Here is a 25,933-nt window from a genome sequence, read left to right as displayed (position 1 = left end):
ATTAATAACTTAACCTTCATTTTCTGACATTCCTGTGAGACTTGCATAAAAATTCAATACAAAAGCCTTACTGGGGAAGTTGGTACACAGCAGAATTCACCCTACCCCCTAGACTCTGCTAGGAGTTATGCACCAATGAGGATGCACCTTAAAAAAGAAATCGCTTGAGAGGACCCAGAAGGAAGACACCGATACAATGAGAACCAGGAGGGAAAAAAAGAAATGCTTTCCTAAGACCTTAACTGATGCTTCAGCCATGTCTATGACTTGGGCTTTTGTTTGACAATACTTAAATATGTAAATATAACTTCTCCTTTATGCTGATTTCAACTTAATACCCAATCTTCTGCCTGCATGTCCATCCATAAACTGGACATTTTCCACTTTTAATCATGTAAATCCAACCTTCCTAAAAATGTTATGGCTTTACTATGATAACTATCAAGTCCTTAAGGGTAGAGACTATGTCTTATTCTTTTTGAATTCTCAGTATTTATCATGTTTCCTGGACACAAAAGGCCCCCAACAGATGATTGTTTAGTAAATGTACTATCTTACTATACTGATGAGATGTTATTCAACAGGATCAAACAAAACATTTGGTTGACCCTTCAAATATTTTAACATAATTTTACTCTTGGTAATTCTATTCTCAAGATTATAACTAATATTTTCATTCCACTCTATGTTATAGTTTAACTTAATTCAAAGGCCACAATATGTACTTTAGAGAGTTGTATTTTCAAGGCTGGTCCCTTAAGACATGTTTTGGTACATTATTTTTGTTGCTTTTTAATTTTATTTGTTTTTATTTGAGAAGCAGAAAAAGATAAGGAGTGAGCTCCCATCCGCTAGTTCACTCCTCAAATAACCACAGTGAAGGAGCTGGGCTTGGATAGGCCAAAGCCAACAACTGGTAAGATAATCCAAGTCTCCCATATGGTCAGCAGGAGCCTAGTTACTTGAACCATCACTGCTGCCTCTTAGTGTCTGCACCTACAGGAAGATGGAGTCGTAATCAAGAGCCAGAGACAAGCATCAAACCCAGGTGCTCTGATATGGAATGTGGACATCTGAATCGAAAAATAGCAGGATTAAAAAGCAGAGGAAGTACATTCCCAAGGGAGAGCTGGAGAGCTATTTGCAGTGGACATTCTAAAGAAGGAAGAAGGACGCCATGGATCAGCACGGAAAGCACAGATTTGCAGCAAAGAGTGCAGACACCGCATACAACCCCCACAGCCGAGAGCTAGAGGAGAGCAAGGTGAGAGTGGACTGCAGCAGCCCGTGCCACTGGAGATACTGCCAGACAGAGAGCCTTGTGAACCACACTGCCTTTAAGTCCAGCCTGGAGCCCTAATGGGGAGCAGGGTACCAGCCTAACCCAGCAAAGAAAAAGCACATTTCTTTCTCCCCACAGCCCAACAAAGGTGCCAGGTAACTGGCAAAGAGAAGGTGCTATTTTGATACCAGCAGAGGCTATAGCAACTCTTGTGTGTGCATGTGATCAGGGGATTTTACCAGAGGAAATCTGTGTTCCCCACTAACATGGAGTCTGGCTTGGAGGAGTGAAAGAGGGATGGGTACCCACATAGGTCTGTGAGGTGCCCCCATCTTCTCAACATATCACAGGCTCTGGGGCTCAAACTGCCAAGGCAACGCACCCACAGGCAGCGGTCTCTGGGAACATCTCTGCTCTCTCTGTGGATGGGACAGGCCAGCAGGGCAGAAAGGATCCTCTGCATCCCATGACTGTGGAAGCCTTGCATGATGAGAACACTGGGACTGCATGAGAGGGTACAGGGGTAGCTGGGTCACTGGGCAATCACTGAGTCCAGCACCAGAGGCTCAGAGCGCCCTGACTGCCTAGGGTAGTCATTACAGCACTCTCTGTGCCCACACTAAGGACTGCACAGATCCTTTCTACAGTTCAGGCAGCAGCACAGATGAGTGGTCCACCCACTATGGGTAACCCTGGGCATTGATCACCTTGGAAGAGAGGAGGTGAGAGTGTGATTACGCCAACAGAGGTGATCATAACCTCCCCTTGCTGACAATAAAGGATATCTACCACAATCAACTTGTTTGTCACCCAGGATATCCGCCTCACCCTGGTACACTGACCAGAGCTCCTTGGCCATACCCAGTGCATAACTTTGGATATTCACTGAAAGAGCAGACACTCTACTAAGTCACAACCCATCAAAGTATTTCCATACCATACCAACAGGTATTTCCATAAATGCCCAAAAATAAACACAGAAATTCAAGAATAAGGCAGACAACATGACCCCCCACCAAAGGAACACAACAACACTTCAATATTAGAATATGAAGGCAAAGAGATTGAAGAAATGTCTGAAAAGGAATTCAAAAGAATGATCATAGAATTACTCAGAAGCAATGAGAAGTAAATTTACCAAAGAAATCCATACATGACATATAGGAAAACTTTCCAATGAGATTGAGATACTGTCAAGAAATCAAATTGAAGACTAGAAATGAAGAATTCAACATGTAAAATGAAAAATACAGTAGAAAGTCTTAACAACAGACTTGGTGAGGCATAAGAAAGAATATCCAAACTAGAAGACAAATCTTCGGAAATACCTGACAGACCAAAAAAAAAAAGAAAGTAGAAAAGTTAAAAACAGTGTTGGAGATTTATGGGATACTATCAAATGATGCAACATATGGATCTTAGAGGTTCCTGAAAGTGTGGAAAGAGAGAATGGATTAGAAGGCCTATTCAGTTCAGTAAATAAAGAAAACTTCCCTAATTTGGAAGAAGAAAGGGACATCCAAGTACACAAGCCAAACAGAACTCCTAACAAACATGACCAGAAAAAATCTTCACCATAGCACTCTGTAGTCAAGCTTTCAACAGTAAAGGATAGCCGGTGCTATGGCGCAGCGGGTTAATGCCTTGGTCTGAAGCGCTGGCATGAGCACCAGTTGGAGACCTGGCTGCTCCACTTCCAATCCAGCTCTCTGCTAATGGCCTGAGAAAGCAGTAGAAGATGGCCCAAGTCCTTGGATCCCTGCACACATGTGGGAGACCCGGAAGAAGCTCCTGGCTCCTGGCTTCAGATCGGCACAGCTGCAGCCACTGTGGCCAACTGGGAAGTGAACCATTGGATGGAAGACCTCTCTCTCTCTCTCTCTCTCTCTCTCTCTCTCTCTCTCTCTCTCTCTCTCTGTCTTTCCTCTCTCTGTGTAACTCTGACTTTCAGATAAATAAGTAAATCTTTTAAAAAAAAACAGTAAAGGATAAAGAAAAGATTCTAAAATGTGCACAAGAGAAACACCAGATTACTTTCAGAGGATCTCAAATTAGTCTCACAGATGACTTCTCATCTGAAACTCTACAAGCTAGGAGAGAATGGAGAGCCATAGCTCAAGTCCTAAAAGAAAAAAAGCCAATACAGAATACTAAAGTGAACTAAATAAACAAAATTGGAACAAAAAAAAAAATACAAAAGATCAGTGACATGAAGAGCTGATTTATTGAAAAAAATACACAAAATTGCTACACCATTGGCCCAACTAACCCAAAAAAAGAGGGCAAAGACCCATATTAATAAAATCAGAGATGAAAAAGGAAATGAAACAAATACCAAAAAAAAATAAAAAATAATTACTACAAAAAAGAACTTGACAAAAAATTGGAAAATCTAGAAGAAACAGATTCCTGAACACATACAATCTACAAAAACTGAGTCATAAAGACATAGAAAACATAGATAGGCCAATAACCAAGATGGAGAATGATCAGTAATAAAGACCTTCCCAACAAAGAAAAGCCTTGAATCACATGGCTTCACTGCTGAATTATACCAAACTTTTAAAGAAGGATTATTTCCAATGTTTCTCAAGCTACTCAAAACTATTAAAACTGAGGGAGTCCTCCCAAATTCCTTCTATGAGGACAGCATCACCATAATTCCAAAATTAGAAAATGATACAAGAAAGAAAGAGAAGTACAGACCAATATCTCTAATGAACATAGATGCAAAAATCCTCAAGAAAATACTAGCAAATAAAACATCAGAAAGATCATTCACCTAAAGTGGGTTTTATCCCTGGTATGAAGGATAGCTCAATATACGCAAATCAACAAAGGTGAAACATCACACTAACAAACTGAAGGACAAAAACCCTATGATTATCAATAGATGCACAGAAAGCATTATATAAAATACAACATCGTTTCATGATGAAAAACTTAACCAAAATGGGTAAAGAAGGAACATTCCCCAACTCAAATCAAGGCAATTCATGGCAAACCCACAACCAGAATCTTATTAAATAGGGAAAAGTTGGAAGCATTCCCACTAAAATAAGGAACCAGACAAGGATGCCCACAATTGCTATTCAATATATTCTTGCAAGTCTTAGAGCCATTAGACAAGAAAAAAAAAAATCAAGTGGATACACACTGGAAAGGAGGAAGTCAAACTATCCCTATTTGCAGATGACATGATTTTATTTATAGGGGAACCAAAAGACTTCAATAAAGAAGCTACTGAAACTCATAAAAGAGTTTTGTAAAGTTTCAGGATACAAAATTAACACACAAAAATAGTGTTTTATATACAGACAAGCCATAGCTGAGAAATAACGTCTAAGACAAATCCCATTCACAATAACTACAAAAAAATTAAATGCCTCGGAGGAGGTGAAGGATCTCTATGATGAAAATCACAAAACGTTAAAGAAAGAAATAGAAGACACAAAAAAATGGACAAATCTTCCATATTCATGGATTGGAAGAATTAATATCATCAAAATGTCCACACTACTGAAAGCAATTTAGAGATTAAACGCGATCCCATTCAAAATGCAAATGATATTCTTCACAAATCTACCACAAATGATGCTAAAATTCACATGGAAACACAAGAGCCATGAATAGCTAAAGCAATTTTATACAACAAAAACAAAGCCAGACTCATGACAATACCAGATTTCAAGACATACTATAGAAAAATTATAATCAAAAGAGCCTGGTACTGGCACAAAAAGATACATAGACAACGGAACAGAACAGAAACTCCAGAAACCAATCCATACATCTACAATCAACTAATCTTTGACAAAAGAGCTAAAATCAATACCTGGAAAAAGGATAGTCTCTTCAACAAATGGTGCTGGTAAAACTGGATCTCTGCATGTAGAAGTATAAAACAAGACCCCTAACATACACTTTATACAAAAAGCCATGCAAAATGGATCAATAATCTCAATCTATGACCTGATACCATCAAATTACTAGAGGAGAACATTGGGGAAACTCTGCAAGAAACTGACATAGGCAAAGACTTTTTGAAGACCCCAAAAGCATATGCAATCAAAGCCAAAATAGACAAATGGGATTACATAAAGCTGAGAAGCTTCTGCACTGCAAAAGAAACATTCAGCAAAGTGAAGAGGCAACTGACAGAATGGAAGAAAATATTTCCAAACTATGAAACTGACAAAGGATTAATATCCAGAATGTATAAAGAGCTTAAGAAATTCAACAATAAGATAAATAATGCAGTTAAGAAATGGGCAATGGCTTGAATTGGCATTTTTCAAAAGAGGAAATTCAAATGGCCAACAGACACATGAAAAATGTTCAGGATCACTAGCCATCAGGGATATGCAAATAAAAACCACTGTGAGGTTTCACCTCACCCCAGTTAAAATGGTTCCCATACAGAAATCAACAAACAATAAATGCTTGAGAGGATGTGAGGGAAAGAGTACCCTAATCCACCATTGGTGGGAATGTAAACTAGTATAGCCATTGTGGAAGACAATATAGAGGCCGGCGCCATGGCTTAACAGGCTAATCCTCTGCCTTGTGGCACTGGCACACCAGGTTCTAGTCTCGGTTGGGGCGCCAGATTCTATCCCGGTTACCCCTCTTCCAGGCCAGCTCTCTGCTATGGCCCGGGAAGGCAGTGGAGGATGGCCCAAGTCCTTGGGCCCTGCACCCGCATGGGAGACCAGGAGAAGCAGCTGGCTCCTGGCTTCAGATCAGCAAGATGCGCCGGCCGCGGCGGCCATTGGAGGGTGAACCAACGGCAAAAAGGAAGACCTTTCTCTCTGTCTCTCTCTCACTATTCACTCTGCCTGTCAAAAAAAAAAGACAGTATAGAGATAACCTCAGAAAGCTAACAATAGATAAACCATAAGACCCAGCTACCCCACTCCTGAGACCATACCCCCAATGAAATGAAATCAGCATATGATAAAGTTTTCTGTGCATCCCTATGTTCATTACAGCTCAATTCATAACAGTTAAGATATGGGATAACCCAGAAGTCCATCAACTGATGATTGTATAAAGAAACTGTGATAGGTAGGTAGGTAGGTAGGTAGGTAGAAAGCAAGTATGGAATACTACTCAGCCATAAAAAAGAACAAAACCCTGTCTTTTGCAACAAAATGGATGCAACTGGAAACCATTATGCTCAGGAAAATAAGCCAGTCCCAAAAAGATAAACATCATGTCTTCCTTGATCTGTGATAACTAATAAAGTACCAAAAAATGTAATGTATAGGAGTGAAATTGACATTTTGAGATTCTATGATTGTTTACATCCTTTGTCTCTACTGATAAGTAACAGTGTTTTTTTTTCTTCTTACTATTTGTTACTCTTTACTTAGTATATGGTTAATCTTATGAGTATAAAGCAAACCAAAAGTAGATCATTGTAAAAATTAAGAAAGGGAACAGGAGGAGAAGTAGGAGGAAGGGTGGGAGCATGGGCAGGAGGGAGGGTAGTGTGCGAAGTATCACTGTGTTCCTAAATCTGTATATATTAAATATTGTAAATCTGTATATATGAAATTTGTTTATCCTAATTTTAAAAAGACATCTTGTGCCAGCACTGTGGCTTACTTGGTTAATCCTCCACCTGCAGCGCCAGCATCTCATATGGTTTGCTCCTCTTCCAGTCCAGCTCTCTGCTGGGGCCTGGGAGGGCAGTGGAGGATGGCCCAAGTGTTTGGGCCCCTGGACCCGCATGGGAGACCAGGAGAAAGCACCTGGCTCCTGGCTTTGGATCGGCGCAACACTGGCCGTAGTGGCCATTTGGGGAGTGAACCAACGGAAGGAAGACCTTTCTCTCTGTCTCTCTCTCTCTCACACTGTCTATAACTGTCAAATAAAAATAAATAAATAAATAAATAAAGACATCTTAATCCTAGGCTAAATGTCCACCCTTATGTGGGCTTTTTATTCTCTTTAAAATCTTCCTTTTCGGCCGGTGCCGTGGCTCAACAGGCTAATCCTCCGCCTTGCGGCGCTGGCACACTGGGTTCTAGTCCCGGTCGGGGCACCGATCCTGTCCCGGTTGCCCCTCTTCCAGGCCAGCTCTCTGCTGTGGCCAGGGAGTGCAGTGGAGGATGGCCCAAGTGCTTGGGCCCTGCACCCCATGGGAGACCAGGAGAAGCACCTGGCTCCTGCCATCGGAACAGCGCGGTGCGCCGGCCGCAGCGCGCTACCGCGGCGGCCATTGGAGGGTGAACCAACGGCAAAAGGAAGACCTTCCTCTCTGTCTCTCTCTCACTGTCCACTCTGCCTGTCCAAAAAAAAATCTTCCTTTTCCTCCTTACTTTGTATCAAATCAGGATGTATATGGTATAAGAAATGTCTCATGATCCAAAAGTCCAAAAGTACAAAATTCCCCATAGACATGATACTCTAAAATGAACTGACCTATTTCTGTTTTTATAATCATTTCTAAGTTGGAAATTGTCTTCATAAAATCATTTAATGAAAAATATTGTAAATATTATCTACATTTTATGCAAATTTAAATGAAATAAAACATTTTGAAGATACAAAATATCTGAATACTTCAAAAGGCTTAAACCACAGCTTTCAGTAGTTTATTTAAATTTTACTTATTTATTTGAGAAAGACAGAAACAGTAGGTTTTCCTCCTGCCATAAACAACTAGAAAGCTAGACAAAATATTATAAAGCAATTGTTTTCAGGACCTGAACACCAGGCAGGATGAGGACATGATTCCTGACCAAAAGAAAAAAAAAAAAAAAAGGTAAGCTTTATAATCATTCTGACTTTCTACACAGAGGTACTTTCTAGATCCAACTAAAGAGAAGGAGAACCTAAGCAGAGTATAGTGAACTTCTTAAGTGGTAAACAATAATTCAAATCAGCAGAAATATCTGGAAGATCTAAGAGGAGAAAAGAGTCCTAACATATTTTTTAAAGGTTTGTTTATTTGAAAGGTAGAGTGCAAGTGAGAGAGGAAGAGACAGAGAAAGATTTTCCCTCTGCTGATGCCTACAACAGATGAGGGTAGGCCAGGCTGAAGCCAGAAGCCAGGAACTGCATCTGGGTCTCTCCTGTCAATACCTGGGCTCTTGTGTACTGTATCCAAAGCACATTACCAAGATACTTGCAGAAGCACTGAGGAGCCAGGACTAAAACCAGCACTCTAATATGGAATGCAGGTATTCCAAACAGCAGCTTAACGCCCTATACCACAACATCTTCCCCGTGTCCTAAAATCTTTATAAAAGTTTCTTTCATTCTTTCTTGACTACTAAGCTGCACATGTACAAGACAAAACTCCATGAGGCTGGGCAAAAAAGAATCAAGAAGCTGCAACCAGAAACACTCCCCGAATGCAAACACCTGGGATAAACTCAGCTGTAAGAGAAGAAGGAACTCATTGAATGCCCAGGGCATTCAATGGAGAATAAAGAAGATTAACACCTTTGGAAAGGGGCTAACCTAACCCTAGAGGATAGCCACTTTAACAAAGCATAAAAACAAGCCTTGTCAAACCACAAAAAAATTTTAAGTGCCTGTCAAAGTACCAAAAAAAAAAAAATGTTAAAAATCCAGACACAAGAATGTGAAATGTCCAAGACTCAATAAAACAGCATTACACATTTAAAGAAACAAAATATGAATAATAATCAGGGTTAAAAATCACATACCAAACAGAAATGACAAAATTCATGGAATTAATCATTATGGAGTTTTAAATGAAAAATTCACTAGAGGGAATCAGCATCTGGTTCAATTAGCACATTTAACAATTGATCAATGGAGACTATCCATTATAAGGACAAAAAAATATATAATACAGAAAATGAACAAAGACTCAGAGAACTGCAGGATATTACCAGTTATTCCTCTTCAAAAGAGGACAGAAAAATGGAAAAAGATAATTTGAATAAATTATGGCCAAAGCATTGCAAATTTGATGAAAAATCCTGAATGAATTCCAAATAAGATAAACTCAAGGGGCTAGAGCGGTGGCATAGCATATAAAGACACCCCCTGCAGTGCTGGCATGCTATATGGGCATCAATTCAAATCCCAGGTGCTCCACTTCTAGTCCAGCTCTCTGCTATGGCCCAGGAAGGCGATAGAGGATGGCCCAAGTCCTTAGGCCCCTGCACCCACATGGGAGACCAGGAAGAAACTCCAGGTTCCCGACTTCCTATTGGCCCAGCTCCGCTGCAGCCATTTGAGGAGTGAACCAGCAAATGGAAGACCCCTTTCTCTCTTTCTCTCTCTCTCTCTCTCTCTCTCTCTGCCTCTGTAACTCAACCTCTCAAATAAATAAATAAATCTTTTAAAAAAGAAAAAGTAAATTCAAAGACACCTATAGTTGGGGCCAACACTGTGGCACAGCGGGTTAATGCCCTGGCCTGAAGCACTGGCATCCCATATGGGCACTGGTTCGAGTTCCAACTGCTCCACTTTCCCAGATGCATTAGCAGGGAGCTGGATCTGGAAATGGAGCAGCTGGGACATGAACCAGCACCCATATGGGGATGCTGGCTTCACAAGTAGAGGCTTTACCTGCTATACCACAACACCAGCCCCAATAAATAAATCTTAATAAAAATAAAGAAATCCAATTCAAAAATGGACAAAATATCTGAATATGTGCTTCTATAAAACAGACACACAAATATCTATTAAGAGCATTCTCACCTCAGAATCCATTCTTAAGGCATTCTGGTTGAAAAGCCCATGAGAGCATTTCAGGCATGGAAAGCCAAGACGCTGAGGCAAAAACTGTCCTACATGAAGGATCTAGGAGGGTGAGACTCCAGTGGAAAGAAGTAGTCATCAAAGAATGAAGTACTTTTCTCTGAAGGGAGGAGAGAATTTCCACTTAGTTTATGGCCTTGTCTAAATACTGATAGAGTTTGTGGATTCAAAAGGCTTCCATAGCCTAGGCAGCTCATGTCAAGAGCCTCAGGTGATCACTAATATCATACATAAGAGTGTTAATTGTTTAATTAACAACAAGCGTCACTGTGCACTAACTTCCCATGCAGGACCTCTGTCCTCAAAGAGTTGTATTATAACTATGTCTAAGTGCTCCCAGAAGGTGTATCGTTCTTGAGTGCTTCTTTAAAGTTAATTAAGCTTCTAAAAAAGAAAAAGAAATGAAATTAACTTCAAGATGCAATGATTTGAACAGCCGTTGCCTCAACTGTTGAGGAATAGTGTTTGCTTTTCTTTTTGGGGGAGAGGTTACCATGCAAATTGTTGAACTCTTTACTTAGTATAGAGTTGGTCTTCTATGTATAAAGTTAATCGAAAATCAATCTCAGTGGAGAATGGGACTGGGAATGGGAGAGGGAGGAGGAGGAAGGGTAGGAGAGTGGGTGGGAGGGCAGGTATGGTGGGAAGAATCACTATATTCTTGAAGTTGTACTTATGAAATGCATGAAATCTGTATTCCTTAAATAAAAGGTTTCTTGGGGGGGATAAAAAATAAATAAAACTATCTATTAAGTACAATAAAACATAGTCAAATCATTAATCAGTAATGAAATGTACATCAAAACTATGAGATACTACTTCACATATACTAGGATGACTATAATAAAAAAATAAAAATAATGAGTGCTGGTGAGGATGTGGGAAAACTGCAACCTCACACATTGCTGGTAGAAATATAAAGTGATGCAGCTGCTCTGGAAAACAGCTTTGCAATTCCTCAAGAAGTTAGAGTTGGGCAGTTTCTCAAAAAGTCAAATAGAATTGCCACATGGCCCAGCAATTCCATTCCTAGGTATCTTCAAAAGAGAAATGAAAACCTATGTCCATACAAACACATATACACAAATGTTCAAAGCAGCATTTTTCTTAATAGCCAAAAAGTGAGAATGAACCATATGTCTATCATCTGATAAATGGATAAATAAAATATTAAATAATAAAGTATAATATAATAATAATAAATGTAAAATAAAAATTAACACAATAGTTCATATTAAAACTATTTAAAAACAGAAGATATCAGGCATGGATCAAACACTAAGAAAAATTCAAGACTTCTGTCTAGTTCTAATCAGACCTTATTTTAAAATGTAATATTCAATCCTTTCACTTATGTACTAATTCAGTACTAATATTGCTAAGACCATGTTTTGAGTTCTACATTCCTCTTAACGTTTACCTGATAATTTTTCTCCTTGTGACAAAATAGCCTAAATGAAGTGCTGTCTTTCTTTTGTAGACTTAACATTTGTTGCACAAGATAAACATAATATCTAATGAACAATAAGACCTTAAGTTTTTTGAAGGCAGGATTCATGACATGTCTGCTTAGGAAGCAGTCAAATACTCACAAGGAGAACTTACTGCTTTATACACTGTGTTAAATAACTACATCTAAGTTTGCCATGACTTTTCTATTCCACTTAATTTAAGGGTATTTCAAATTAGGGAGAATTCAGGATATGCCACTAATTTAAAGCATATATAGAATCATGATATAGTTGAAAGCAATCTAAAGAATCACTGCATTTAGTGTAATCACCTAATAATTTTAAAGTAATTATCAGATAAAATACAGACCACAATATTTAGTCTTATTTTTCCATTGCTAGCAATATATTTATAATCTACAGTAGTTAATTTCTATAATTTCTTGAATGATAATGGGAATATATTTTCACAGTAGCAATTGGTGACATTTCTATAAATCAACATGTTGCAGTGATACCTAAATAAAAGCTTATTTTACTATAATGATGCTTCCAGCCTTCCCTCAAGTCAGGTGGTTACTTGCAGTTAATGATCTGTGACATACCACACAAGTAGTCCTAAAAAAAGACTTATTATTCATTGCATGTGCAACAATATTTGCTTTATGGATGGCTAGATGAATGAAGACATTCAATATAACTGTAAAAGTAAAATCAAACGAAAACTTACAAGTAACATGTTTTCTTTAAGTAAAAGGGCTGTGACCATTTTCCATTAATACTTAACCTTTTGCTGGAGCAGTGGAACCACATATAATGCTCAAATCCATAAAGACCAAGAGTGTTCTGGGTTAATGCTAATTAACTGCCCCTAATCAAAAGAGCAGTAACTTTCCAAAAATGAGAGATCATCACCCTCTATTGTTGACATCAAGTCATATCACAAAACTTAATGACCAGTAAAAAAGACAAATACAATATATTACTTGAGACCTACCTTTTAATCAAATTTATGTATATATAGTATGTTTATATAATATATATATATCATACAAACATGCCAAAAAAAGAATTGTCCTGCACACAAAATTTACAGATCTCAAATACTCTATCTTTCATAGCTGCCAGACTTTGTAAGCATTCACATGTTTACCATTTATAATTTTATTTCATTTACTAGACACAGCTTTTGTCTACCATATGTCCACTGTGGATTAACTATTCCCTTAGGTAAAATTAAGGACTTTCCATTTGTTGTAAGAAGAGCTAAAGATGAAGGACACAGCCAGAAATAACATTTATTCCTCAACCAAAAACAGAAGCACATTCAAACTCAAGTGATGGTTTATGTAGCATCTTTTTTTTTCATTAGACATATGTCTACATGGCAAAATAAACTTGAGATAAAAATTCATGGCAAGAGTACAACAGCTTTCACCATTCAGACTGAACATCAAAATTATATCACCTCCAACAACTGAAATTAAACAATCTTTCAAAAAAATACTCCTAAATTATAGCTTAAAAGAAGGTTTGATTTCCAAATATTAATTACAATTGAAGCTTTAATAATTATTTACATATTTCAAAGATATTTCACAAAATTTATTAAGTTTTATTTTTAAACACTTACATTTGAAAATGTATTTAGCAGGACCACAGGACCTCCTCTAATTAATTTAAGTAGAAGACATTTATTTATTTGTTTGTTTGTTTTGACAGGTAGAGTTAGAGAGAGAGAGACAGAGAGAAAGGTCTTCCTTTTCCGTTGGTTCACCTCCAAAATGGCCGCTATGGCCAGTGTGCTGTGGCCAGCGCGCTGCGCCGATCTGAAGCCAGGAGCCAGGTACTTCCTCCTGGTCTCCCATGCAGGTGCAGGGCCCAAGCACTTGGGCCATCCTCCACTGCCTTCCTGGGCCACAGCAGAGAGCTGGACTGGAAGAGGAGCAACCAGGACAGAATCCAGTGTCCCAAAATGCAAAAACAACCAATACACATAACAGTACTATATAATAGAGAAGGTTCTAGGATATACATTTAATTTTTACAATAACCTCCTTATGAGGTAGTGCTATTATTAGTTCTACTTTACAAATAAGAAAATTGAGGTATAAAGTTCTCTGTTTGTCTCTATCTTTACCTCTTAAATACACTAAAAACATAAACATTAAAGATAAAGTTCAGTTTTGAACATACTAAATTGAGGTGCTCAGGTATTTATCTGGAGATGTTTAGTAAACAAATAAATTAATGTGGAATTCAGGATCAGGTTGTAGTCTTTAAAGACCAACATTGTAGTGTAGTGGGTTAAGCCTCTGCCTGTGATGCCAGCATCCTATATGGGTAACAATTCAAGTACCAGCTGCTATACTTCTGATGCACCCAGGAAAGCAGTGAAAGATGGCCTAAGTCCTAGGGCACCTATGCCCACATTGAGGACCCAGATGAGTTCCTGGCTCCTGGCCTCAGCCTGGCCCATCCCTAACTGTTGTAGCCTTTGGGGAGTTAACCAATGCATGGAAGTGTTCTCTCTCTCTCTCCCCCTCTGTCCTTCTCTCCCTCTCTCCATTCCTCTGTAACTCTGCCTTTCAAATAAGTAAAACAAAAATTTTTTACAAAGATGTAGTCTACAGAAAAAGTTGGTACATCAGCAGCATGTTGATAGAGAAAGCTATGAGAATGAATAAATTTTATCAAAAGAGTGCATATTTAAAAACAAGGGGTCCAAAGATTAAGCCTAGGAATATGCTTATGCTTTATGGAGGAAAGAAGAGAGGTCAGCAAAGGAATTGAACAATGGCCAGCAGAGTTTACAAGGAAAATCATCAGAGTGAAATGTCTGGAAGCCTAATGTAAGAGTGTTTTAAGAAGGAAGTGAGCAGTACATGAGTTCTGAGAGTAGTTACTAGGTTAGGCACTGTAGGAGAATTGATAGTGACCTTGGTATTCAGGTTCATTGGAGTGACAGGGGTGAAAGGTCGAGTGGGTTCAAGGGAGAAGGGAAGGAAATGCACCACAGACAATGAATAGAAGCAACCTACGAGTACAGATGCAATGCTGCTGTGAAAAGTAGCCAGTTGATAACACAGGGTAGCAGCTGAGCTCTTTTTGGTTTTGTTTTTAAAGGATGAAGATACAGCATCTTTGTGTTCATGGGAATTATATGGGTCATGAGGAGAGGGGAACACCAAACCTCATGATATAAAAATGCACGCTTTTAAAACTTTTGAACTTCTATTCTTAGATATCTTCAGTAAGTCATCTCTGTTTCTTACTCTGTAGTTTATTGTATTGATTCTGATTAAGTGAAAAAGTAGAATATGAAGGATCTCTGAGAACTTTCTTGCCTGCTAAATTTTTTATAGAGGGTCTGAGGTAAATTTTTTTAAAAAGATTTATTTATTTGAAAAAGTTACAGAGAGAGGAGGAGGGACAGTGAGCTCTTCTATCTACTGTGTCACTCCTAAATGGCTGCAATGGCCTAGGCTGGGCCAGGCTCAAGCCAGGCGCCAGGAGTTTTATGGGTCTCCCATGTGGGTCCTGGGGCCCAGGCATTTGGGCTATCTTCTACTGCTTTCCCAGGCCAAGAGCAGGGAGTTGGATCAGAAGGGGATCATGTGGAACGTGAACTGGGCCAATATGGGATTCTGGCATCACAGATGGCAGCTTAACCCACTATACAACAATGCCAGCCTGGTCTTAGGTAAATTAGAAAAATAGACTGGGAGAGAATACTAGATAGATATTTCTTATTCATTTAAAATAATTCTTGGCCGGCACCGTGGCTTAACAGGCTAATCCTCCGCCTTGCGGCGCCGGCACACTGGGTTCTAGTCCCGGTTGGGGCGCTGGATTCTATCCCGGTTGCCCCTCTTCCATGCCAGCTCTCTGCTACGGCCCGGGAAGGCAGTGGAGGATGGCCCAAGTCCTTGGGCCCTGCACCAGCATGGGAGACCAGAAGAAGCACCTGGCTCCTGGCTTCGGATCAGCGCAGTGCGCCGGCCGCAGCGGCCATTGGAGGGTGAACCAACGGCAAAAAGGAACACCTTTCTCTCTGTCTCTCTCTCTCTCTCACTATCCACTCCGCCTGTCAAAAAAAAGAAATAAATAAAATAAAATAAAATAATTCTTAACTAGCTTCTTGCTTTTTAAACCTTGTGATTCTTCTGAACAAGTCACCTTTTATAAACTGAAGTGTTTTTCCGTTGGAGTTATGCAGTGGTATTATGTAATTAAAGCACCACGAAAGCAGGAGTTGTCTGCTTTGTTCACTGCTGTTGCTCTATTATCTAAATCAGTCACTGGTACATGGAATGTACTTATTAAATATTTGTTACATAAATTATTAGAAATTTAATTTTTAAAAAAATTTTGTTTAAGCTATACAAATATCATGTATTTCATATACAGCCTTAGGAATATAGTGATACTTCCCAGCCTACCATCTCTTCTGTCCATGCTCCAACTCTTCCTCCTCCCTATTCCATTCTCACTCTTAATTTTTACAAAGATCTACTTTCAGTTTACTTAATGATCATAAAGTTAAACCAACACTAAGTAAAAGAGTTCAACAAATAGTATGAAGAAAAAAAAAAAAAACACTGTTTCTCAACAGAAGAGACAAGGGGTATAAGTTGTCACTGAATCTCAAAATGTCCATTTCACTCCAATAGATTACATTTTAGGTACTCTATTTGGTTTTGTTTGTTTGTTTGTTTTTAAAGATTTATTTATTTGGAAGAGTTTTACAGAGAGAGGTAGAAACAGAGAGAGAGGTCTTCCATCCGCTGGTTCACTCCCCAGATGGCTGCAATGGCTGGAGATGCACCCATCCGAAGCCAGGAGCCAGGAGCCTCTTCTGGGTCTCCCACACAGGTGCAGGGACCCAAGGACTTGGGCCATCTTCCACTACTTTCCCAGGCCACAGCAGAGAGCTGGATTGGAAGCGGAGCAACTGGGATTCGAACCAGTGCCCATATGGGATGCCGGCACTTCAGGCCAGGGCCTTAACCTGCTGTGCCACAGCGCTGGCCCCTTAGGTACTCTATTTGTTACATCAGATCAGGGACAACCTTGGTATTTGTCTTGGGGCTGGCTTATTTCGCTGAGTATAACAGTTTCCAGTTGCATCCATTTTGTTGCAAACACAGGATTACTTCCTGAGTGCATCAGCATGCAGCCCAGTCAGAGCACAGCAGCCAGCACTCAAACTGGTGCGCAGAGGATGCCGGCAGCACAGGGAGGCCTAACCCACTACACCACAAACCTGATCTCTAAAGACCACTTTTTTTTTTTTTGTCATTACAATCATTTTTTTAAGTTTTATTTATTTATTTATTTGAAAATCATAGTTACACAGAGAGAGAGAAGTCTTCCATCTGCTGGTTCACTCCCCAACTGGTTGTAACGGCCGGAGCCGTGCTGATCCAAAGCCAGGAGCCAGGAACTTCTTCCGGGTCTCCCACATGGGTGCAGGGGCCCAAGGGCTTGGGCCATCTTCTACTGCTTTCCCAGGCCACAGCAGAGAGCTGGATTGGAAGTGGAGCAGCCAGGACTCAAACTGGCGACCATATGGGGTGCCGGCACTGCAGGTGGTGGCTTTACCCACTATGCCACAGTGCCAGCCCCAAGACTACATCTTGATCCTGAATTCCACATTAATTTATCTGTTAACTAAACATCTCCAGATAAATTCCTGAGCACCTCAATTTAGTATGTTCAAAACTGAACTTTATTTTTAATGTTTATGTTTTTAGTGTATTTGAGAGGTAAAGATACAGAGACAAAGAGAGAGAACTCTTAGCAGCTGCTTCACTCCTTAAATGCAGGAGTTGAGAACTCAATTCAGGTCTCCCACATGGGAGGCAGCAATCCAACTACTTGAGCCATCACCAGCTGCCTCGCAGAGTGTGCAGGAACAGGAATCTGGAACTGAAAAAAAGCTGGAGTTCAAACTCAGACACTGTGATACAGGATGCTCCTGACATCAGCCTGGCCTCCCAGTACTAGCTGTTGCAGGCATCTGGGGAGTGAACCAGCAGATGCAGGATCTCTGTTCCTGTCTCTCTGCCTTTCTAATAAAATGAAAATAAATAAAATTTTGAATAAATTATATTTTGTCCTCAAACACTGCTCATATGAATTAAAATATTATTTCAAAGAGGCTTATATTATATTAATGAAAATTTTAAACCTCCTTTTAACAAAGAAATCTGTTTCCAGCTCTCATTAAATATCAGCTTAATATTTAATAATTTCTTCTAAAATTTATTATCAGATATTTATCATAAAAGAAATAAGGCAGATTATATAATTTCCCCAAAATACCAAGAAAACAAAGCCACAAAAAACACAATACTTTTAAAGCTATATAAATTATAGCACCAACAAAAGTGTTTCAGGTACGATATTTTAAAAAGTAACTGGAAAAAAAAGTAACTGAAATAATGAAGCAACATCACTGCAACAACTTTCAGGTGAAAAATATTTCTTGATATTTTCTTCTTTTTTTTAAGGTTTGTTTGTGGGGCCAGTGCTGTGGTATAGAAGGTTAAGTGCCAGCATCTGTAGTGCCAGCATCCCATATGGGCACTGGTTCGAGTCCTGGCTGAACCACTTCCGATCCAGCTCCCTGCTAATGCACCTAGGAAAGCAGTAGCAGATGGCCCAACTCCTTGGGCCCCTGCACCCATGTGGGAGACCTGGAAGAAGCTCCTGGCTCCTGGCTCCTGGCTTTGGCCTGGCCTGGCCCCAGCGGTTGCAGCCATTTGGAGAATGAACCAGTAGATGGAAGATTCTCTCTCTTTCTCTCTCTCCTTCTTGATTTCTGCCTTTCAAATAAATAAAGCTTTTTTAAAAAAGATTAGTTTGTTTATTTAAAGGCATAGTTAAAGAGAAAGAGGTTGAGAGAGGGAAGAAGGGAGAGAGATCCTCTATTGGCTGGTTCACTCCCCAGATGTCTGCAACTGGGCCAGGCCAAAACCAGGAGCCCAGACCTCCACCCAGGTCTCCCATGTGGGTGACAGGGGTCTAAGCACTTGGATGAAGCTTTGTCTCCTAGCTTCAGCCTGGCCCAGCCCTGGCAATTGCAGCCATATGGGAAGTGAACCAATGAATATAAGACTTTCTCTGTCTCAACCTCTCTCTCTCTCTGTAACCCCACCTTTCCAATAAATAAATCTTTACAAAGAAAGAAGAAGAAGAAGTTGAGCAGCTGGACTCAAACCAGTGCTGTGATACGGGATGCTGGCATCAGAGGGCAGCTTAACCCACTGCAACAATGCCGGCCTCTGACATTTTGTTCTCCAATAATTGTCTATCACAACTCCAATCTGAAGACAAGCTTATATATTTGATTGGGAGATACTACTCAACCAATCTGAAATGCTGTAATATATGCTAACAGTACAGTAAGAGTGGGAACTATCATGTAAAAGAACAGCTGTGTGTGTGTGTATATATATATATACATATATATATAAATATTTTATAAGTATCTAGCAATTTGTCAGTATCTTCCAGTAAGAAAATAATCACAACTCTACTTGAAAATGTTATATGTCAAGGCATAAAAAAGTAAAAGAAAAAGAAAAAATAAGGAGAAATGGAAGTATAGACCTCCCTCTTTTTAAATTAATTTTAGATGCTCAGAGGCAAGAGATATGTATAAAGAAAATGCTCCCTTCAGGTATTTCACTCCCCAAATGCTCACAATGGCTAAGTCTGGGTCAAGGCTGAAGCTGGGAGCCAGGAATACAATCCAGGTCACCCACATGAATGGCAGAAGCCAATTACTTGAGCTATTGCCACTGCCGCCCAGGGTCTACATTGGTAGGAAGCTGGAGTCAAGACCCAGAGCCAGGAATCAAAACGAGGTATGCCAACATGGGATGCAGGTATCTTAACAGCTAGGTTAAATGCCTGCTTCAATTCTGTTAAATAAATTGGTAATAGGGGCCGGCGCCGTGGCGTACTAGGTTAATCCTCCGCCTGTGGCGCTGGCATCCCATATGGGCGCCGGGTTCTAGTCCCGGTTGCTCCTCTTCCAGTCCAGCTCTCTGTTGTGGCCTGGGAGGGCAGTGGAGGATGGCCCAAGTGCTTGGGCTCCTGCACCCGCATGGGAGACCAGGAGAAAGCACCTGGCTCCTGGCTTCGGATCGTCGCAGCTCCGGCCATTGCGGCCATTGGGGAGTGAACCAACAGATGGAAGACCTTTCTGTCTGTCGCGCTCTCTCACTGTCTGTAACTCTACCTGTCAAATAAATAAATAAATCTTAAATAAATAAATTGGTAATAATGATTTTTTCACTTTGATGTAACAATATAGCGGATAAGTGTTATACAAATTGATAAGAATTCTTCAAAATAAGAATCAAATGAAGTGTTACCTATTTAATAATTTCACATTTCTAGATAAAATTAGAATTTCTGAAGACTCAAACAAGCCATAACAAAGGCAAGTACTTTCACGTAAATTCCAATGTAATTTTTCAAACTAGACGCATTACCATTTCTTATACTTCAATATTACTGGAGGGGATGTGGGGGTGGGGGAAGTACTCTTTTAAAAGCCTTGTGATAATTTTACTGAGAGCATCAGTAAAATTTTCAACTTAAAATTTACTTGTTTTACTAATACATTTCTACTGAGTTCAGGGAACACAACTTACAGGGTACATTAAAATGTAACCTTTAAACTTCCCAATGTAAAACATCACTTCCTGCACAGAGATAGTACTCCAAGAACAATCAATCACTGTTAAGAAGAATATACACTCAACATTGTTAATTAGTGTTGATGCACTCTTCTCTATGCCCTCATCTGTCATGAAGATTGTTTAAAAATCTGAGTTATTAGTCTTTATTTGGGAAAGGATCTGGTTAATATCTTTAAGAGTAGAAATCATTCATCCATCCACTCTATACTGGAGCGTGATAATTCCTACCCCCAATACAAGTTACTGATAACCACCACCCTCCACTAACTAAGAAGCTATAAATCAGAAAGAGGGCAGCTCCTATGCAACCCCTGTTAATTCTGTTTACAATCTATCCAACTGAGAATGTTAGCTAGTCAAGAGAGAAACTAGCTGATGGATCAGATAGTAGAAAAGCATAACAGATTAAAGATAGAAAAATAACAAAATGACAAATTAAAATGCCATGTGGCTATAAAACACAGATTGAATTGGAAATTAAAAGAATGTTCCTGAATTTTCATTTAAATTTATACCCTTGCCTGAAACACTGAAAAAAACTTAAATTGTACTTCAGTGCAATCATGATTTAAGTGAACACAAAAAATATTGTAAACAAAAAGTCAAAGGTGTATATTTCTAATTTTATATAAAAATCACAAGTTAGGAAAAATCAGCAAACTCCTAAATCTTAAATATTTAACTTAACATAAAAATCTATGATATTTTATTTCCAACATGATCCAGCATAACACAAAAGAATGCATTTCCTAAGAACTCATTCTGACATTCACTAGAAAGGAATTCAGTAGGCCCAAAGATGATCTAACAGAGTCCTTATATCTACATACATACTTTTTTCCTCATTAAGAAAACCATTTTCCCTGAATAACACATTATGGGCCATAAACACTTCTAATTTCAACAGAGTCCTCATGAAAATATTTTTATTCATTCATCTGGTATTCACTCATTCAGGCACCACTCTAAATGATAAGGTCCCTAGCCTACATAAGGACCTTAGATTTTAATGCTAGAAGAGCAAGACTTTCACAGCCAGGAAAATAGGTATTAGGTCTGGTGGATTTGGCTCTCTGCCTCGCAGAAGTTGCCTTATACGGCAACATAATTGTTTCCAGGTGCTTATGTGGTGCTCAGTGGTCTTTCAGATATCTCAATTCCACAGGGGGCTGCAGAAATCACTAAATGTCAGCTGGGCTTCTATGATATTCATAGAATAAGTAAATAATTCACCCTCTTTCCCTTTTAGAAGTTTACCTACTAGAAATTTACTTTTTACTTCACTAAGTGAAATTATAGCCTTGTATGAAGACTTGGACATTCTATAATTACTAATCTCCGCAACCAGAAAGCAAAGAAAGGCAGTATAATTTTCAGAAAACGTGAAGATAGCACAGAAAAAAAAATTAGAGGCTGGTGTTCTGGAGCAGCAGATTAAGCTGCTACTTGTGACACCTGAATCCCATATCAGAGTCCCAGCTGCTCCACTTCAATCCAGTTCCTTACTAATGCTCCTGGAAAGGCAGCAGAAGATGGCCCAAATACTTTCAGCCTACACCCACATGAGAGACCAGGATAGAGTTCCAGGCTCTTGGCTTTTGCCAGGCCCAGACCTGGTTGTTGCAGCCATTTGGGGAGTAAATGAGCAGATGGAACATCTCTCTCTCTGCCTCTGCCTCTCTGTAACTCTGCCTTTCAAATAAATAAATCTTTAAAAAAAAATAAAAAACCCTAACAGTTATTAAGCACTCACAATGCAAAAGACTACATGTTCTATGTTTTTCAAGCGATGTCTCACTTACTCTTTAAACCAACTTCATTAGACAAAATCTATTCATCATATTTCCCAATGAGGGAAATTGAGATTTAAAGATGCAAGTTAACATGTCTGATGTCATACTGCTGTTACATAAAGTCAAGCCTGTAGGCAAAATTTATTATGTCAAAGCCCTATGATATTAACCATTACTCAATACTTCATGTAACATTTTAAATAGTACAAAGAGATAACACTAACTGGTGTCTGGTAGCCTTTCAGAACAGAATATACAGTAAAATAAATTATCTTATTTTAATTATCATATAATTTTTAACATCACATATTGAAATAATTAATGTACTAAAGACAATCACCATATTCATCTAATTAAAGCAAATTCTTTACTGGCTACTTCCTTAACGTTCTCTATATTTAGACACAATAAAACAATTCTTCACAAAACTAAACTCATAATTCATCTTTTCATACTATTAAACTATCAAATTTTTGACAGTTTACTATAGTTGAATAAGCAATCATACAACTTCCTAATTATAATCTTTTATTCTCTATGAAATCCACACATTCCTACTAATTTTGACTAAAAACTACTATAGCCACTAATGTTTCCAGAGACTATACATACTTCTTTTCAATATAGGCTTTGTTAAAAATGCAAGTATAAGATATAATGATGAGTAAAAACAGCATATTGAAGCACAAGTTTAAATAATGTTTAGATAATGAGTATAATGTTTAGATGAGTATGTTTAGATAATAATGATCAAGCTTCACATGTACTTTCTATTATGTTTGCTTTGCCTTTAACCAGTGTGTAAAGACTTTGTAAATCTTACTGCTCTTTAATTAATTCCCTCAAAATAAAATGAGTACATACTACTTTACTAATGTATCAACAACTTGGAAACACAAATCATAAAATATCCAGGAGACTCAAGAGATAAAGTCCTAATAGGCTTAACTGCAGAAGGATCTTTCGTTACATGACCATAGGAAATTGGGCCAGTGGCAGATTATGTAGTAAATAATATACAGGAAAATATTTATCTATAATCTCTTGTTTCTAAATATGTAAGACTGTATGTGATCGTATACTGGCTATATGATCTCATTCTGAAAGAAAGTATTATAAATTTATACAAGAAAGGAGTTGTAGGTATGCCAAATGTGAAAAATCTCTTCTTTTTACACTACTGAATCTCAAACATAACACTGCATTAATTTTTTATACAAATTCAAGCAACTTATATAAATATTTGTTTTTGAAATCTGGGTATGGCACCACCAGCCCAGTCCAATAAGCCCATCTAGTCTGATATCCTGTCTTTGACAGTGACCAATGGTGGATGCCTCACAGGATAAGATAAACACGTAACAGAATGTATATAATTATGCACCCCTACACCATTATCTCAGATGGTGGTTGCATATCCAGAAAGAAATGAAAACAAATCCCAACCCCTTCCCTCCACTACTCTATAATTTTCCATAGGTGGTAGGAAACCTCCAATTAAGCACAAATTCAACCATAATATAAATAAGTGTTCTGGTAACATGAAAACAGACTAAGAAATGATCTCTTAAAATAAAAAGCTGCACCCTGAAATAGAATCTATGCTAATCAAAACTTACAATTTAGAAAAGGGTATTTCAAACAACTTAAAAGCATTTGATTCAGTTTTAAAGAATTACACACATAATAGATGAGTAAAATTTAACTAAAGCTTTAAAAGAAACTACAATTTCTACTCATACCATGCCATTTTTTGATATGTAATGCTGTACTCTGGAGAGTATATAATGTTTGTTTATTTTCAATGCTTCAGAAAAATGACATTACACCTGTTATATAACTGTTTTAAATTAAGGCTTGGATTTCATAAATGTTCATCTCAGTGCACAAAACCACGTGATGCCGAAATCCTGGTATGGTCCTTTAGGAAGCACTATTTCCTAAATAATCATAGAGAAAAAAATATTGTATCTTTAAAGACTTCTAGAGAAGATGATTCTCTTGGTAATGAACATGGGTATTGATTTAACAATGATTACAGTCAGAAAACAGTTCCTGTCCTAAATCCTCCATGGTATACTTTAAATTCATTTTCTCTTTTCCTGATATCAAGTAAATCAGAGCAGCTCAGGTCATATCATAATATTTCATGTATTTAAAAAAAAAAAACCTTATTAATGTCTCCTTTTCTGTTTCTGTAGTGCAAATAATAGTGAACCAAATAGTCCTGTACTGAATTTGGTTTTATGATTTTTATATATGTATAGCCCAAGAAATACATGTCAGAAATCTATTTCTATCCTACAACTGCTACTCTCCCTAATATAATATATTCTTTCTCAAAGAAAGTGTCTATATTTCATACCAAACCCAAAAGTGCAGGAAAAAAAAATTGACAAGTAATGGGAACAAGACACAATGCATATAAAATCCCAACCAGACACTGCCTCCTTCCTTAAAATAAGGGATCCTTTAATGAGATGTATCTCTCAAAACCTCTGGGAGAGAGCTGAAGCTGCAATGCAACATCATAAAATCTGCAGCTGTGTTGCTGTTCTTAATAGTTCACACTGTTTCCTTAGACCACAGGAAGCCAAAATACACAGTCAGAACTGATCTTACCTACCGTCACAGGAAAGGCCAAAGCAGCAGAGCAGTTAATGACAGACCACGCATCAAAACAGTTATTGTAAAGACTGGACACACCCTTAGGAATTTTCTACTCAAACACTTTACTCAACCCAGAAAAGTTGCTCCTAACTAGCAAATCTTTTTCTTTTTTTTTTCAGGAATAAAACGACAGGATATACAAATATACCAGTAAGTTCTCAGGTCAGGCTGTTATAACAAAATAAGCTCTCAGTTCAGGCCCAAACAACAAGCATTATTTTTTTCCACAGTTCTAAAGATAAGGAAGTCCAAGATCAAGATGCTGGTACATTCAGTGTCTAGGGCGCAGCCTCTTCCTGACTTGCAGATTGTGACCTTCTTGTTGTATCCTCACATGACGGGGATAGAAAGATCTGCTTTCTCATGTCTCTTAGTCGTTATTAATGCATTCATAAAGACTCCACTATCATTACCTAATTATCTCCCAAAAGCCCCACCTCCAAAAACTGTAACACCAGGGACTAGAGCTACACTATATGAATAGGGGCAAAGAATTGGGGGAAGAGAGGTATATATAAACATTCACCCACAACAGCAAATAAGTAAATAAGTATTTAATAACTTACTTTTATTGCCTACCAAGGCAACCAGTGGCTGAGTTTCCGACTCCTCATTCACTTTCTTCACCACAGCATACCAATCTTCTAAATTCTCAAAACTTTGATAATTTGTAATATCATATACCAACAGGATTCCCTGTCACAAAAGAGTTACAGAATATTTGTAATACATTACTTAAAAAATTAGTAACTAATACTCTGAGTAATGTTTCAGACTTGTCGAGGGCAAAAATAAAAATATGGAGTATTTTATATATAAACTGACTTCAATTTAAGTTAGTTATACCAGCCAAAAAATATTGAATGTTTTTATCCAAGATAAACACAGCAATTAAGATAAATTGTATGCTAAGGTTTAACTCTATCAAAATTTTAAGTGGTTTCCTAGTAAGATATCTGGGATATGCTTAGTAAATTAAGTAAATATAAGAAAATTGTTTCACAGAAGTAGAAAAGGTTGCAAACTCCACAATCCTCTCACCTTCATAAATCTTTCAATAAATAAACATCTGCTGCTACTCTTTTTAAATATTTTCAGAAATGAAGATTCCATGATATCCCTTGATAGTCAATTTCAGTGTTTAACATAATTTTCTTTAAATGAAATGTCAATTTCCTCTTTTAGTCCTCTGTGCATTTAGAGACAACTTGAAGAGTATCCTCCTTATAGTAACCCTTCATATACTTGAAGATAGTTAAGTAACTCATT

The 25,933-nt window shown here is 38.3% G+C and overlaps 1 protein-coding gene across 4 annotated transcripts in view; it reads right to left on the bottom strand.

Moving 5' to 3' along the window:
* RAB28 (RAB28, member RAS oncogene family) overlaps positions 1-25,933 on the bottom strand; it is a 124,763-nt gene that overhangs the window by 67,513 nt on the left and 31,317 nt on the right. For all 4 annotated transcript variants that reach the window (XM_062213091.1, XM_062213092.1, XM_062213089.1 and 1 more), the window contains exon 4: positions 25,231-25,360. In XM_062213091.1, the coding sequence (XP_062069075.1) occupies positions 25,231-25,360 (130 nt within the window). The remainder of the gene's footprint in view (positions 1-25,230; positions 25,361-25,933) is intronic.

Source organism: Lepus europaeus, chromosome 16 (assembly GCF_033115175.1).
Source record: "Lepus europaeus isolate LE1 chromosome 16, mLepTim1.pri, whole genome shotgun sequence".
NCBI classification, from domain to species: domain Eukaryota; kingdom Metazoa; phylum Chordata; class Mammalia; order Lagomorpha; family Leporidae; genus Lepus; species Lepus europaeus.
The sequence above is the reverse complement of the archived record's forward strand: the minus strand, read 5'-3'. Positions and strand labels throughout refer to the sequence as shown.